At 36.1% G+C, this 18,242-nt stretch overlaps 1 protein-coding gene across 2 annotated transcripts in view; it reads right to left on the bottom strand.

Annotated features, from left to right (window-relative positions):
• Positions 1 to 18,242, bottom strand: part of HORMAD2 (HORMA domain containing 2) — a 68,155-nt gene that overhangs the window by 40,133 nt on the left and 9,780 nt on the right. The window contains exons 5-9 of one of the 2 annotated variants that reach the window (XM_045534437.1): positions 13,780 to 13,800; positions 13,069 to 13,095; positions 5,456 to 5,523; positions 2,696 to 2,868; positions 2,268 to 2,521 (exon numbers count right to left, since the gene is read on the bottom strand). In XM_045534437.1, the coding sequence (XP_045390393.1) occupies positions 2,268 to 2,521; positions 2,696 to 2,868; positions 5,456 to 5,523; positions 13,069 to 13,095; positions 13,780 to 13,800 (543 nt within the window). Of the gene's footprint in view, positions 1 to 2,267; positions 2,522 to 2,695; positions 2,869 to 5,455; positions 5,524 to 13,068; positions 13,096 to 13,779; positions 13,801 to 18,079; positions 18,112 to 18,242 lie in introns of those variants that run through there. The other variant, XR_006730663.1, reaches the window with a different exon arrangement.

Genomic DNA, 18,242 nt, shown 5'->3' with positions numbered 1-18,242 from the left:
GTAATTCTATTCTCACCAGAAATGTGTACATATATCACTAAAACACATTCCAAAATTTTCAAAGTAGAATTATTCATACTGGTCAAAAATTAGGAATTATCCAAATACACATCAACAGTAGAATGGATAAATAAATTGTGAGAATGGTCTACAACAACATATAAAAACATGATAAATTTCACAACCTAATGTTGACTGAGAAAATAGTTCATACTCTATAATTCCACCTCTGTAAAATAAATAGAAGCAGCTAATTTATGCTAATAGAAGTCTAGATAGCAATTTTATTGTTGAGTAGAATGGTGACTGCAAAGTAAGACTGGATTTCTGAGGGGCTGGTAGTATTCTGTTTCTTGATTTGACTGCTGATTTCACATGTTTATTCAGTAAGGCTATGACAAGGGTAAGATAAGCAAGATACCCTGGGAGCCAAATTTAAGGAGGCTCTCACTCTTGGCACCTGAGATCCTCCTTAAAATGTGCTCCCTAGGTACCTTGCTTGCCTCACCCTCATTCCAGCCCTAGTGTTCAGGTGGTTTGTGAACATTTACTGAGCTGTATCATTATGATACACATGTTTTTCTGTACATATATTATACTTGAATTTTAAAATGCTAACGGAATCTGTTCTACCTCATACCACAAATAAAAATAAACTCCAAGTGGTTAAAAACCTAAATGTGAAAAGAAAAACTTGAAAATTTTTAAATAAAATGTAGGATAATACTATTAATGACCTCAAGTAGAGAAGGATTTCTTAAGAATATCCAAAAGCATATTAAGGAAAAAAATTAAACCACATTAAAATTAAGAACTTATTTTTATAAAAAGATTTCTTAAAGAAAGTGAAAAGACAAGCCACAAACCTGAAAAAATTGCAACATAAATAAGTGAAAAAGAATTATTATTCAGAACATGTTTTTTAAATCAATAAGGAAAAGATAAATAACCCAATAGAAAAATGTATGAAAGACCTGAACAGCTATTTCATATATAAGAAAACCAGAATGGCCAAAGAAAAAATGCTCAAACTCACTAATAATCAGAGAAAATAAAATAAAATCATGAGGTGTTATAATTTCATATCTAGCAGACTGGCAGAAAATAGAAACTCTGACAATACTAACTGTTCACAAGAGTATAAGTTGGCACAATCACTTTGGAAAACAGTTTTGTGTTACTTAACAAAGTAGAAAATATGCAAGCCTAGAACTCTTTGGTATGTTCCCAAGAGATACTCTTTGACGTGTGCACCAGGACGTAATGTACACAAATGTTTATAACAACTAAACAAAAGGAAAGAATGTCTATCAAGAGTAGAATACTCTACAGCAGTGAAAATGAAAGAACAACAATCACACATAGAATGAATGTCAATTTTGATGGTCAAGCAAAAGAAGAAAATCATAGACAAACACTCAGGGTACGATTACTTTTATAGAAAATGTTAAAACAAGCAGATATAGATGATAAAACTATAAAGAAGAGCAAGGGAAGAGTTATTGTAAAAGTCAGGAGAGTGGTTACCTTTGGAGAGGGTGGGTGCAATCAGAGGAGGGGGCACATGGGGGGTTCTAAGGTAGTGGCAATGTTCTACTTTTTAGCCTAAATGGAGGGTATATGGATGCTCTCATTATTCTGTAAACTGTATATATTATTCTTATGTATTCTACTGTATGCATGATACATTTCAAAATAAAATAATTTTAAAAGCAATAAAGGTTCCACATATGTATACACGTGTGAGTGTGTGTACTCCATGAAGGAATACAATAAGAATCCTTGTGGGAAAATGTCTGTCCACATAACCAAGAGTTGACTATTATTTTGTTTTCACTCTGCCTTGGGTTTATCCACAAACTTTATCTTCCTCAACCCCCTCCCACCCAATTATCATAGTAATCAAGAGCTGATTTATACATCCAGTGAGTATTAATACTTAGAATAATTTTTTAAACTGTAAAATTATGTTACTTATAAATGAAAGGGAGAAAACCTCAAATTTTCTAAATTTATGGGAACCTTTAATAAAAGAAATATATTGGAAAATCTTTTTTTCTTTCTAATCCTGGACAATTTCATCTAATAAAGTATATTTCCTTCTTGAAGACTATACATTTTTAGATTAAAAACTTCTTGACATCAGGGGCTAGTTTTCTTTCAGTTTTTATGCCTGGCACACTCTACGTGACATGATCTGTATAGGAACTGAAAAATGTCAATAGTGTTTAACTGAAGCAATGGAGGTCACAAAAGCTTTGGCTTACGTGCTTGTTGCATTCCTCTTCTTCCTCATCACAGTCTAGACCCTGATGGGCAATCTCAGTAGTGTTGTTCTCCTGAAAGAGTCTACGCTCCCTATCAGACACTCTGGCAGACTCAGTCGTCAGTTTTAGTTTCATGCTATGAAAGCCAGTGGAGACCAACCCCATTTGCAGGTTGACAGGCTCCCCCTCAAAGAGCAGGAAGCGTGAATTCAACCCTGCTTTAAAACCATCGGGGTGGTAATCACGTGGAGTCACTGTAAAATGAAAAGGGCAAAAAGCCATGAAAACTGAGTTTCAATAGAACAAGTCAGATTAATCTTTCATGTATAGCAATAGACATCTCTTTCAGATGCTTGCAAAATCCTTCTACTTATATAAAACATTACTTTAGCACTTAAGAAGAAATTTGACTAAAGGTCTCCACTTACCTGAGTTATAGTAGTGGAGTTTCATAGTAAGTATAACATCATTAGGAAGGGGTCCAAGGTTCTGCATCAGCATATACAATCTACGGATCATCAGAATACTGGCTTTCTTAATATCTTTACTCTTTGTTCCCTTTTCAAAGTTTGCGCTGTTCCTATAACAGAAAAACAGCATACTTCTTAATCATATACAACATTGACAATCTATTCCAAAAGGAACAAAAATTTTTGACTATATGATCAAATAAATATAAATTAAACATCAGAACATTTGAGGCTATTTTTAGAATGTAAATAAGGAGAAGAATTGTACTTTTTGCAAAGTATATACAAAAGATTTCTCTTAAGTAGCAAGCAGCCTTAAGGCATTTAAAATATGACCTTATTTTTTTAAAATTTGATTTACAAATAGTGAGAACAATGGTGAGAACAATGGATATGGAATTAGTTACTTGGCATCTAATACTAGCTCTGCTGCTAATTAGCTAAGTGACCTCGGTCAAGTCACTTAGACATACTCTAGGTCAGTTAGCTCATTTGTGAGATAAGCTTACAGACATTTCTACAGCTCTCCAAGCATCAAATCAAAAACCAGCTCTTGGCCTTTCTACCATCTGATTATCTTTCAAAAGTAACCCCTCCTCACTCTTGTATGGATTACCATAGTGGCCATCTAATTATTCTTCCTGCTTTCCTTCTTGTCCAACGCTGCAAAATATACTCCATATCACTGCCAAAATAATATTCCTAATAGGAAAATACGCTCATGTCACCTTCTTGCTTAAAATTCTTCTATTACATCCATCACCTTCCAATCAAATTCAAGGATGGTGTGTGTACAATGCCTTTCATGAAAAGTCACACCCTCATCTCTACCCTCAACTGCAGCTACTGCCCAGTTTCCTCTTACCCACATGCATTTGCATATGTTGTTCACTTTGCTTATACTGTGCTTTTTCACTTCTCTTCCTGACTCTCTTAAATTCATCCTTTAATATCTAGCTCATGTGCCACCTCTTCAAGGACGTCTTCCCCGATAATCTCCTCACCTTACCCTCAGGGTAACTGTCTCCCTCTAGATTGTTAAGTGGCTATATCTTTCATCTCCACAGTACAGAGTTTGGTGCCAGCTACTTAATAAACATTTTTGAATTAATGAATGAATGAACAAGTTAGACTAAATTACTTTCCAATTCTAAACCTTTTTTATTTCTCCCCAAAGTTTTCTTCCCCAATTAGCCTTACATGTGCATAGTTTCCAGGAAGTACTATGACTGTAATCTGTTTGCACAGTACATTGCACAGTAAGCACTCAATACTGAAAAATAATCCTAAGCAATTAAACTGTTGGGTTTTTCCCCAACTGATCTTTGGAGGCAGTGTGAATTTATAAAGCAAACCTTTATTAAGTGAATATATTAGCTCCTTTTCCAATTTTGAACAACTTAAAGTTTTGTCTACCAGGAGTTAACTGATCTGAACATAAGTAACCAGAGTGAAGGGCTATAGCCATGTAACTCACGGGATCCTCCAGGATCCATCAGTGAAATCATATTCAGGACTCCCATTTAAACAAATGCCGGTCTTTGGTTTCTAGGAAATTCGTAATATGCACTACCTTCTCTCCTCCTTAGTATGTAACAGATTTGGCCATTTCTGTTTTACTGCTTACCTCTTGGCATATGTGCTTTCAAAACAAAAGAGATTTGTCTGGTCATCAGTAGTACTTATAGTTGAGTTTTGGAGAATAAAAGGCAAGCATTTTATGTCAGAAAAAATGTATAAAAAGTGCTGTATAAGCTGTAAATGTTATACATATGTTAGCTAATGATGAATAATATTTTAATTCCCATTTTTGGAACTGACTTTCTCTTCAGATCTTAGTGCTGTCTGTAGGTTTTACAAATGAAAGGATGATTAAGGAAGTGAATCTTGGAGAGAAATTCTCATGCTCACAATAAATGATGAGAATTAGGCCACATTTCTCTTGAGAGTCATTCTTTTCAGGGGCACCCGTGCCCCTTATCTGGAGCCTTCTACTACCCAGGGCTTCTCACCATCCCCGCACCTTCCACTACTGTGCCATCTCATCAGCAACACTCAGCTCTCTATGCCTCCTGGCTGATCTGAATCCAAAAGCTACTGGGAGAAAAATAAATGTTTCAGAACAAAACATCTCCATCTGCACTGGGGACCTTCTGAAGCAAACATTCTTGTTTTTGCCATTTAACCCATTAGTATACCTAAAATGCGGAGTTTTAGACTTGATAGGAAAAGGCAGTGCTTTCCAGTCTTTTCCATACAGGGACACACACAGAACATGATATTTGCATGATATACTGGGGTAAGCAGATGAGAATATTTGTGTATGTAGGCAAACAGCCCAGGGGTTTTATCTACCCCAGGCCCAGTCTGGCTACATTGAGGGTGGAGACAATCAATATCTTGGCATAGTAATTGAATTGAGAAACTTCAGATTAACAACTAGACAGAGGATTATGGAGTTCTTCAATCAACCCCATGTAGAGGCCTTATTGATATAATTTCTACTGCTGTGCTGTCCACCATTACCTCCACTCCCACCAGCTTAGTCCATGGGTTTCAGAAATTTAAACAATTATTACAGCCCCTTTTTATTATAGTGGTTTTTTTATAGGGTTTGTGGGGAAGTTACAAAAGAAGTGTAAGACCTTTCTCTGGCCTCAAGAAACTTATGTTTACCTCAGTCCTATTTCTTATGTTCATTAAACAAGTAGATTCTACCTGTCAAAATCCATAGTGGCTCCTTCTTTTGAGTATTTGAATTTAAACTGGTATATTTCAGTCACTTTCTAGAAAAACCAAAAGGAATAGAAAAAAAAATTAATTTGGAAAAGAAATCCAGAATCTTACCTGATAATAATCAAGGAACATTTTCATTATATACCTACTACACTTTCTACGTATCTGTTTATTTCACAGCATTACATTATTCAGGAGTAATATTTCCAAATACAAAGACAACTTGGTTTTTCTCTTCCATGCTAAAAATGAGTTAGACAGCAAATATTATCATCACCATCTTAAAGGTGGATAAACTAAGACACTGTGTCAAGTAACCCAACTACGTAAATGACAATGGAATCAGTTAAGAAAATATTTATTCACGTAACAAATATTTTATTGAATGTCTACTTGTGCCAGGCACTGGAGTCACAGTGATGAATAAGACAGAAGAAGTTCCTGTTTTTCTGAAATATATAGTCTGGTTGGAGAGATAATAAATAAGTAACCAAATAAAATAAGATAATTTCAGATAGTGTAAGTGCTGTGAACAAGAAGTGGATGCTGTGATAGAGAATACATGAAAGGGAGAAGTGCTGATTTGGTTTGGAAGGGCCAAGGAAGGCCTTGCTGGAAAGGTAATGCTTAAGCTGAGCCTTAAGAGGGGTCAGTCATGGGGGCTGGGGTGCATCAGGCAGACGGAACAGCAATACAAAGCCTCTAAAGTGGGAAGGGATGCCTCTTCCAGGACCAGAGAGGAGGCCAAGTGGCTGGAGATGAGTGAGCAAGGGGGAGAATGTAGATGAGGTTGTAGAGGAGATTGTGGGGCCTTGTTGGCTGTGGTAAGGGGTTTGGATTTTATTCTAAGTAAACCAGAAGTCTGTTGAAGGGTTTTAAGCAGGTGAGATACTCTGACTACTTTAAGAGTACAGAGAGTGCTATAAACATATTATCCTGGATAGAGCTGAAGCGCATTCTACTAAGCGAAGTATCACAAGAATGGAAAAACAAGCACCGCATATACTCACCATCAAATTGGTATTAATTGATCAACACTTATGTACACATGTGGTAGGAACAATCATCAGGTGTCAGGCAGGTGGAGGGGGGAGGGGATGGGCATATTCACAACTAATGGGTGTGGTGAACACCATCTGGGGGATGGATACGCTTATAGCTCTGACTCGGGTGGGGCAAAGGCAATATATGTAACCTAAACATTTGTACTCCCGTAATATTCTGAAATAAAAAAAAATATATATATATATATAAAAAGAAAAAAAAAAAGAGTACAGAGGGGAAGAAGTGGAAGCCATGAGAGGCATTAAGACGCTACTGTAGTAATTCAGGGAAGACTAAAATGGCAACAAGAAAATTAGAAGAATTAGAAAACAAACCAGGATCTACAATATTAAGTCTTATTTTTTCAATCCTGCACTAAAAACTAGATAATACAGCTATCTGGTCTCCTCACTGTTAAGAAAGCTAGAAATAAAGACAGACAAATTTCCTCATAAGAGACATACTCCATTTAAAATAAAATGATTGTCTTAGGCCAGGTGCTGTGGCTCATGCCTGTAATCCCAACATTCTGGAGGCTGAGGCAGGAAAACTGCTTGAGGTTAGGAGTTTAAAACCAGCCTGAGAAAGAGGGAGACCCACATCTCTACAAAAAATAGAAAAAATTAGCTGGGTATGATGGCACACTCCTGTAGTCCCAGTAACCTGGGAGGCTGAGGCAGGAAGATCTCTTGAGCCCAGGAGTTTGAGGTTGCTGTGAGCTGGGCTGACAATACGGCACTCTAGCCTGGGCAACAGAGTGAGACTCTGTCTCAAAAAAAAAAATAAAATAAAAAAATTTAGTCTCCCAGCTCTGCTGATCTTAAACCTTAACATATAACTTAACCATAAGTGATCAGGTCCTAGGAAAATTGGCTCATGCTGCCTAAACTGTAAGGAGACTGATTTGTAACGAAGTTAACTTTAAGAGAGAAGTATTTTTCTAATAAGACAGTCTACTTGAGAAATCAAAGTTCACAAGGCTGCTTTGTGAATATAATAGGAGAGACAAATGAGATTAGAAGTGCCCGCAGGTGCCTACAGCAACACGGTCACTCCAGATAGGCTAGATACACAGTGTCCTCTCTTAGCCAATGCTGGATTGTAATTGCTCTGTCAAGCAAACTGCCTATTCTTCCTGCCTGCCTGCCTGCCCATGTTTCTCAATCAACTCTAGCTTTTTTAATCCGCTGAGCTATCTTTTATTTTTTTAGTTGTGTCAAAAATAGATCTTTTAGTATTAATAGTTGATAATTTTATTTACACGTTATTATTTGATCCTTGAAGCAACTAATAAAAGAGTTAAGTTTATAATTGTTTTATGTTAATCCTTAATAACTTCAATCTGACTCTAGTTTATTAAGGAAAGTATATTTAAGCAGCCACTAATGACTAGCCTCTTCTTAAAACCTCCTAAGATGCTTTTCAGACTAACGTGTTGCATAATAAAGGTGAACCTTTGAACAACTCATCAACAGTTTCTATTAATCATACTAAATATATTCACTTAGGCCAAAACAACAGCAACATATGTAGCCTTTCCTTCTTCCTCCACATTCCAATCCATTAGCAAGACATTTCAGGTTTATATCCAAAGAGAATAGGAAGTCCACCTGGTATTTATTCTCTATTCTATAGCCAAAACGAGTTTTTTTGGGGAAAAAAATAGTATTAGGTTATTAAGTATGAAATGTCCGATTTCCTTAAGTACTAAGTTTGACAGTTGATATCTTTGACACTTCTTGTTTTATTTTGATTGTGAAGGTACCTCCTGTCTTTCAAACGCATGTTGTGGCTTGTGATTATCCTTCAAATTTTTTTTAGAGCAGTTTTTGTGAAACCATGGATAAGTCAAAAATTTGTATTATTTTCAAATATGAGTTCCATCGTAGAACCAGCGTAGCACAGACAGCTTGATATATCAGCAAAGTGTTTGGGAAGGATGTAGCTAATGAATGCATAGTACGTCAATGGTTTGAGTTCTGTTCTGGTGATTTTAATCTTAATAATGGAACCACATGGGAGAGCTGAGACCAAGATAGATAATGATGAGCTGAAAGCTGTAGTGGAAGCAAATCCATCTCAACCTATGCGTGAGTTAGCAGCAAGGTGTGACATTACTATTCCAACAATATTGGACCATTTGAAACAAATTAGCAAGGTAAAGAAGCTGGATAGATGGGTTCCACATGAATTAAACAAGCGTCAGCAGAGAAATCATCCGGAAGCTTGCCTTTCTTTGCTGTCATGACATAAAGGCGAACCATTTCTACACTGTTTTGTTACATGTGATGAAAAACAGATTCTTTTTGACAATCACAAGCGTTACGCACAATGGCTGGGTAAAGATGAAATGCCAAAACACAGTCCAAAACCAAATATTCATCAAAAAAAGCTAATGGTGTCTGTTTGGTTCTCTAGCACTGGTATTATCCACTACAGTTTCATGAAACCTGGTCAATTGATTACAGTGGATGTCTACTGCATCCAATTGGGTGAAATGTTGAGGATGCTTGCTATTAAGCAGCTGAGATTGGTCAACAGAGATAGGCCAATCCTCTTGCAAGGCAACGCTTGACCACATGTTGCACAAACAATGCTGCTCAAACTATAGAAGCTGGATTTGGAAACTCTCTGTCATCCACCATATTCACCAGATCTTGCACCAACCAACTACCACTTCTCCCAGGCTTTGGACCACTTCTTGCAAAGAAAAAATATTCAATTCTCAACAAGCTGTGGAAAATGCCTTTTGCGATTTCATCACTACTCACTCTCCAGGCTTCTTCACTGCTGGCATAAACAAGCGACCGTTAAGACGGCAAAACTGTGTTGACAGTTCAGGCGCATACTTTGATTAACTGTATTGCTGCTAGTTTGAGATATAATAAACTACACTTTGATTCAAAATTGGACATTTCATATTTAATGACTTAATACAAATCAGACCATGTCACTCCTTTGCTTAAAAACCTCCAGTGGCTTCCCACTGCTCTTAGAATAAAATCCAAAATTTAACTTAATCTACAAGGCCTTATTCATCTGTCCCCTGCCTACCTCTCTGGCCATCTGTAACCACTTTCCCCCTTGCACTCATGGCACCTTTTCTGCTGACAAACACCCAAGACTCCTTCCTGCCTTAGGGCCTTTGCACAGCTATAATCTGGAACATGCTGTCTCCAGTTGATAATAATATTCGGGCACTGCCTTAAATGCTTTGTATCAGTTCATTCTCATGTAGCCAACACTCTGAAATAGATATTATTATTCTCATTATTGATGAAGCTAGTAAGTGGTAGAGCTGGGATTTGACTCCAGAACCTGTGAAGTTAATTACTGTGTTACTTAGCCTGTCACATACCATTGTTCCTCACAGACCTTCATAGGCTGACTCCTTTAGGTCATTCAGTCTCAGCTCAAACAGTGGCCCCTCAGTTATACTGGGACTGCCCAATATAACACAGCTATCCAATCCTTCCTTCTCCATTCTCTACACCTCAGCACTCTCCAGCACACCACCTTTTAAATTTTTCATCATAGCATTACATCTGAAACTATTTGCACTAATTTTTATTTACTTATTTATTGTGTATCCTCCCTCATAGGAACGTAAGCTTCTAGAAAGCGGCAACCTTTTCTATCCCATTCACTACTATGTTTTTTTTTTACCTTAAACAGTGCTAGGCACATAAAAGGAACCCAATTAATATTTGCTGAATGAATAAATATTCAGCCAGGAGAGAGTTCATGCTCAATTAAGATTTCATCTTACAAAGATTTTTTTTTTTTTAAAACAAAGTCTCTAAAAGTATATTGTAGCTAGAAACAGGGGCAACGTATAGTTCAGTTCCTGAAGCAGTCTATTAAAAGTGAGTGTTAGGCTGGGTGTGGTGGCTCATGCCTATAATCCTAGCACTTTGGGAGGCCAAGGCAGGAGGATCACTTGAGCCTAGGAGCTAGAGATCAGCCTGGACAACACAGTGAAACCCCATCTCTACAAAAAGTTAAAAAATTAGCCAGGTATGGTGGTGCACACCTGTAGTCCCAGATACTCCAGAGGCTGAGACAGGAGGATTGCTTGAGCCCAGAAGTTTGAGGTTGCAGGGAGCTATGATGACACCACCGCACTCTAATCTGGGCAACAGAGTGAGACCTTGTCTCAAAAAATAACAACAACAACAATAACAACAACAACAAAAAGAACAGTGAGTATTGACCACCTCCATTAGGCACAAAGGAATAGATAGTGAAACAGTAAGATTTATGCCTTCACAATATTCATATGTAGTAATTATTTTTGATCTATCATGCATTAATTTGTGTAAATCTTTCTTTAACATATTTACATTTTGGTATACGTAGCTTACTGATACCTCCCACGCATTTGGTAGTATGTGCCTATAGAAAAGTTACACTATCACTCTTCACTACTTTAGTTACTTTTGCTGTTTCATCTCTCTTTTTTTTTTTTAAAGAGAGGAGGGTCTCACTATGTTGCCTAGTCTGGTCGCAAACTCCTGAGGTCAAGCCATCCTCTCACCTCAGGCTCCTGAGCAGCTGAGACTACTGGGGTGTTCCGCCATGCCTGGCAATGTTGGTTCATCTCTTTCATGAGATGGAACAACCAGAACAAAACTTCCAGTGCAAAAGCACCAGAACTTTGTGCAATACCAAAAACTCTATTGGCCTTCTGAACTAGGGAAGCACACTTGTTTGATTTAAGGCAGACGATCTCAACTGTTGTACCATGATATACTCTTCACAAGAGTACTCCAAATTTTAATTCACATATAAAGTGTATTTTTGCTTCAGGTAAATATTAACATTATTATTGTTTGTGAAATTTTATTTCAGAAAGGATATACTTCTAGGCACATGACTCAAGAAACATGGCACAAGATCAGATAGATGCCAAAGTCTATGTTTATGTGAGAATATTTTGTAAGTATATAAGAGAATGAGATCAGGGAGGTAAACAGTTGTATCAGTAACTTGATGCTAAGCACTAACCATAAAACAATGTAACCTTATGGATGCTTTTTAGGCACTATGAACATTGCTGTACCATAGCAGTAGTTGCTCTGTACTTATTGCTGACTTGTTTCATGTTCTTTGGAGTCTTTTAATACCTTTCAGCATGTTACTGAATTTTTCAGTAATCAAAAGTGTGCCATGAACACATAGAGGTTAGGGATCACTACTAAAGGGAACAATCTGTAAACATTCAAAATATTTGTTCCTGGGTCATAAATGATAGCTCAGAACTTACGATAGAGTAAGCTTTTTGTTTCCTAACTTCATTATTATATATGTCTACATCAAAAGTAATTTCACAGTTTTCTTCTCACTCTGTAATATTTTTCTGTAGATAAGTTCAATTTGCTCAGGATTTCACTACCCCAAAAACCAGTGGTTTCAAACCAGGAGTTCCGCATGCATAAGAAAACATGATAAACACTGCACTAAGAAAATTACCAATTTATCAGGAGGTTTTAGGGTGGGAAACTTCCCCTCAAACCTACTGGGAAAAAAAAGTATTTTGAAACTAAACAAGTGACAAAGATAAAAAGAACTAGTTTGGGCATTGTGGAATTGCTACTACCTATATGCAGCAGTTTTTTTCCCCTTGCTTGAAAAGCTATGTTATCGTCAAAGAAAGGATATTAACAGCTAAAAACAATTTAGTCTTCAATACCACCAGTTAGGCTAAATCCATAGGTTTAGAGAAGGAAAACTGAAAGCAAAGAAAAAGGAAAGAAAGATAGGAGGATGACAAAGAGAATGAGAACAGAGGGATTCTCCCTCCATTTCTATGCCACAGCCACAGCCACCATTCAAAGTGGCACAAGTAACTATTCTGCGTCTGGGACTGACATTCACTCTGGGAGACAGAAAACAAGACAAGACTCTTATTCACAAGAATGCACAATCTGGTTGGGGAGATAAAGTAATCTACATGAATCAGTTGAGAGTGTTAAATTGTGAGGTTCTTCCAGAAAAGGAATTTAGAGGAGAAAGAAGTTAATGTTGATAAAATAGCCAGAGGCTTTCATGAAAGACTTGAACAAAAAGTGGCCTTGAGGATGAGTAGGATTCTCTAGGCAGAGAGAAGAAATCTAGAGAGAGGAGTAAAGAGGTAAAGCTCTGAAAATCTATGAAAATGTCAAAAAGAGAGAATTTAGTAGGCAAAAAAAAGTTTGGAATTATGCCATATCTCATTTATTTTCCCAAAAGGCCATAACTGAAAGGATTCAGAAACAATTAAAATAAAGTGTGGTCTTATACATTATACATTAAGAGAGTCTTAATGTTAACTAGCTAGGGAATAGGCTCAGTTCTACTCAATGCTTTCCCCCCCAATACCCATAGATAGTTTTTGAAAATCTCATGATAAAGGATTGGTCAAGTTTATAATAAAATATACTAAAAGAGTTCACTATGAGTTCCTCTGCTCATACAGTAGTCTAGTAACATAATCTAGATAGCTTCAACTCAGGTAAACATATTTAAATACAATATACATATACTGCCCACCTATATGTGTGTCTTCTTACCTCAGGTTCCTTGGGATTTGTGTAGAGCTGTTTAAGGAAAAATAAATAGCATTTACTTTCTGAAACTTAATAGATTACTCCTCATAGAATATATTTTTTCTATATAAACAGTTTGATTTGTTATCTATTGAGTACTGACATATTTCAAGCTAGAGATAGGATAGGCTTTTATTTTGTAAACAAAATCTATAGAATATTCTATGAACACTGAATAAAAAGAAATTGACAATATGGTATTTATAACTACTATGACTGAGCTACAAATAAACTCTAAATAATTTGTTATAGTTTAAAAATTTTAAATAAATCATATATTTAAGACTCTCAATGGTATCTTCTCATTTTCTCCTCTTAAATACATACATCATGATACACCCAGAGGTATACAAAACTTCAAAAAAAGTCTACAAAACTTCAAAAACAAAAATCTTTGAGTCTGTAAAGTAACTTAAAAAAATGAAATCCTGAGAGCCAACAGATGAAGCAGATAGTATATCCTATATAAGTTTCCCATGTATTATAATATACCAAAGAAATATATCATTTGTAATCTTTTATTAAAACTTTTGATAGATCTTATTTTCCTTTAATTCCAAAATGACGTAAGACAGATAAAGAAAGGGAGGAAGTGAGAGAGGACTGTTTTAATGTTTCACTTGCCAAAAGACAATGAAGTAGAGACAGAGACTTGGTCTTTAAATGTGTACTTACTGTAAGTATTGCCATGTGTAGCTTCAAGAGAAAGAAAAAAACTATTATTATTATATACCTGCACTTACATTATTGTTATTTTCAATAGACGCTAATTAAAATATTATTTCAGAGAGGTTCCAAAGATTTGGGTAGGAAAAAATGTTATTCAGAAGGTCAGAAAAAGGGATACAGTCAACCCTTGGTATCTGAGGGTGGACTGGTTGCAGAACCCCCTGTGGATACCAAAATCCAAGTATACTCAAATCCTACAGGGAGCATAAAAAACATCGGCCCTCCACATCTGTGGTTTACACATCTCACAGATACTCTATTTTCGACCTACTTTTGGTTGCAGATGTAGAATCTACAGATATGGAGGGTTGACTGTATTTATTGAAAAAAATCCATGTATTAGTGGACCTGCACAGTTTAATCCCATATTGTTCAAGGGTCAACTGCATTTTTTGGGTCAAAATTAATTTTATTTTAAAAATATATTGTATGTTAACAATCTTATATCAATTTTTTGCATTATAAAGGTGTATTTCCTAGATATCTGAAAACTGATCTTTCCTCTCATTTTTTAATTGATATATAATAGTTGTACATATTTTGGGGGGACATGTGATATTTCAATACCTGTATACAATGTATAATGAGTTTAATTCTACACCTCTAGATTACTTATAATACCAAATACAATGTAATAGTTGCTATAATGCATATTTAAATGTGTATCATTTTTTATTATTGTATTGTTATTTTTTATTGGATTTTTTGTGAATAATTTTTGACTTGTGTTTGGCTGAATTTGCAGACTCTTAATGCTCTAATATGGAGGGCTGACTGTACTAATTATTCATTCATTCAAGTGAATGCCTATTATACATACACAGGGTTCTGCTGGAGAGGAGAGAAATACCCTATTCGCAAAGTGTTATATTCTAGTTTGGGAGGGAAAGTTATATAAAATAATTCATTATTACTAAAAATTAAATATGCTACAAGTACAACAAAAAAGTACCCCTTTTGAAACTAATCTAATATAAAAATCTAAAAGTGTGATATGTCTATAAAACTCTTACCCTCCCTACATATACACTACTATAAACAGATTCTCTCTGCTTGAAAGAGTAATAGAATTTATAGGTAGAGATATAATCAAGCCTATGATAAATTTTTTAAAATCTATTAACAAATCAGAAAATTTCAGGAACATAATTTCATATCAGAGGACTAAAACTTTACTGACACTGTGTGGCTATTTTGGTTACTGCATATAATTGATTTAAGACTACACAGTGAAACTCTAATTAATATTAATTATTTAATTAATAGTTCATTCATTCATTCAAAAATAGACATGGCCCCTGATCTCAGGGAACATGAAGACTAGCAGGGGAGACCTACATTAGAAAAAAAAATAGCACAGATAGCTACATCGTTACAACTGTGTTAACTGCTATGAAGAGGCAGCACAGGGTGCTATGAGAGTATTAAACAGAGGGATAATCTAGTCTGGGGCAGGGGGAGTGCCAGGGAAAGCCTCCTTTGGAAAGTAAATATTTAAGCAGAGACCTGAGGGATAAATTAGAGTTAACCAGGCAAAGTATATGAGGTAGGGGAGAGAAGTTTCCAGACAAAAGAACAATATGTACAAAGGTAAAAGAAACTTGGCATGTTCTAGATTCCTTGTGTGGCTTGAACATAGGAGTGAGAGTGATGCCTCAGAAAGGCAGACAGGGATCATACAAGCCTTGCAGTTCACGTGAAGGACTCCAAACTTTATTTTAAAAACCTTGGAAAATTTTTAGGCAGAAGAATGACATATCAGACTCAGGTTTCTGAAGGAATTTAAGTACGGACAATGGGCTGGAATGGTGGGGATTGAGAATGGGAATAAAGAGACAAGTTAGGTAGTTCTAACAATATAGTCTCTTTTTTATAATAATTTTCTAAAAATACATGTACATGCTTATTTTAAAGAATTTAAGTATAATATAAAGTACAAGAAATTATAAAAATCACCTAATATTTTACAACTAGAAATAATCATTCTCTTCAACAGAACATCTTTCACTATCTCGAGATATTCAAATTTGATTTTACTCAAACTACTTTTATTTCATTTTTATTTATTTATTATTTTTTAGACAGAGTCTCACTCTGTTGCCCGGGATAGAGTGCCGTGGCGTCAGCCTAGCTCACAGCAACCTCAAACTCTTGGGCTCAAGCAATCCTTCTGCCTCAGCCTCCTGAGAAGCTGGGACCACAGGCATGTGCCACCATGCCCCACTAATTTTTTTCTATATATATTTTTAGCTGTCCAGATCATTTCTTTCTATTTTTTTTTTTTTTAGTAGAGACGGGGTCTTGCTCTTGCTCAGGCTGGTCTCGAACTCCTGACCTTGAGCAATCCTCCTGCCTCGCCCTTCCAAAGTGCTAGGATTACAGGTGTGAGCCACCCCGCCCGGCCTCAAACTACTTTTAAAACATTATGTCTCACTAGCTACAAGATCACCTGAGAAAAGTTGTAAAATATTAACAACTGAAAAACAATATAAATACTATTTACTTAAGAGTCTAAGTCATGGTGGGGCATGGTGGCTCAAGCCTGTAATCTTAGCACTCTGCAAGGCTGAGACAGGAGGATCACTTGAGCCCACGAGTTTGAGGCTTCAGTGAGCTATGATGATGCCACTGTACTCTACCCAAAAAAAAAGACTCTGTCTCAAAAAAAAAAAAAGAAAGAAAGAAAGAAAGAAATTGAACCCTCCTCTTCACTCCTCACCCTTCAATTAAAAAAAAAATTTTTTAAGAGTCTAAGTTATTTATCTAAAATTTTGTCTTTTGCTGGCCCCACTTAATTTGATTGAGTCAATCACACAGGTAGTCATTTAGTAAAATAAATTCATGAAACTAGCTAGATACTCTTTGTACATTACATTGCTGTGTTAGTACACCTAATACTGTAATTATTTATTTAAGAAATGACTCTTTCTATTAGACTGTGACCTCCTTGAGAGGGTGAATCACATATTACTCTCATTTTTATCTCATCCAGTGCCTAGGCACAATGTCTGGCACAGATTAAACAGCCAATGTATAAAGAATGAACGAATGAATGGTTAACATTTACATAGTATTTATTATGTTCCAGGCACTCTTCTAAACATTTTAAATCAGTGGTTCTCAAAATATGGCCCATAGACCAGCAGTCAGAGCACCATCTAGAATTTATCTGAAATTCAAATTCTCACGTTAAAAATTTTCGGGTGGGAGGCTTAGTAATCTGGTGTTTTAGCAAGCCCTTCAGGTGATTCTGATGCAAGCTACAGTTTGTGGACCACAGCTTTAGATTATTAATTTATTTAATTATCAAATAATCTAAGAGGTAGGTTCTATTAAGGTACCAAGAGGTAGATTACTTGCCCAAGGTCACACAGGTATTCAGTGACAGAACGGGGATTCATCTCAGACTGTCTGACTCCAAAACTTGAGCTTCTAACTATATTGTACCATCCCTCAATGATGGACACCCAAGAAATGTTGCTAAATGAATGGAGGAAGGAGAATAAATGAGCACTGTTCAGTATGCCAGTGATGGCCTTCTTTCCCTCTCCACCTGTCCAAATACTCAGGGCTTTCAAAGCCCAAAAGCTATTTTCTCTCAAAGATTTCCCTCATGTCACTCATTGGTTAGCCCCTCCTTTTCCATACATTCCACTGTACATGATCACTATTTTTCCTTTGGCATGCATCATTTTCTAATGGGTATTATGGTTAAACTTGTATAGGGGTGATAGTCAAAATATCTGATGTTTTTAGATAAAAATATCAAACTGATATAAAAAATCAATATTTAAAGCCTAATATGGCATAGGTACTGACCAATCAGAAAGGATGCCAACTTAGCTCTAGAGCTGGATTTCTGGAAGCAACCTTTGGAGTACGTATTAATCCTTTAGTTGCTGGATTTTGGAGCAGTCTGGGGAGACCCCAAAAGAGACACTGGTGAGGTAAGGAGGAGAATATTGGTGGGGATCACATGAGGTCTCAGAAAAACAGTTATTTACCACTCCATACAGAATATTTTAACAGCAGGTACAGGTGGGCCAGTGTGTAACAGCTGATGATCAGCCCTGTATATGAATATCACTTATCTCACTCCCATGGTCTATCAGCTCTTTCCCACATCTATTTTATCTTTGTATCCCTCAGTCCCTCTGTCAGTGTTGAATAAATCATAAGTAATAACTGTACAGTGAAAAGAGAAATATATAAATGTGCTAAATAATCCAATGTAAGGCTTACTCACCTCAAGATTTCTTAAAGGAACTTTAAGAATTTCTTGAATTATGGAATAAAAAGAAGCCACAGACAGGGAAAAGGGAGAAAAGCAGTGGTAGAAATTCATTTATATATATCTTATCTCTTCAATGAGGACTAGAGCCTCCATTTTTAACACCCTTCATGAAAGA

Source organism: Lemur catta, chromosome 21 (assembly GCF_020740605.2).
Source record: "Lemur catta isolate mLemCat1 chromosome 21, mLemCat1.pri, whole genome shotgun sequence".
Lineage (NCBI taxonomy): Eukaryota > Metazoa > Chordata > Mammalia > Primates > Lemuridae > Lemur > Lemur catta.
The sequence above is the reverse complement of the archived record's forward strand: the minus strand, read 5'-3'. Positions and strand labels throughout refer to the sequence as shown.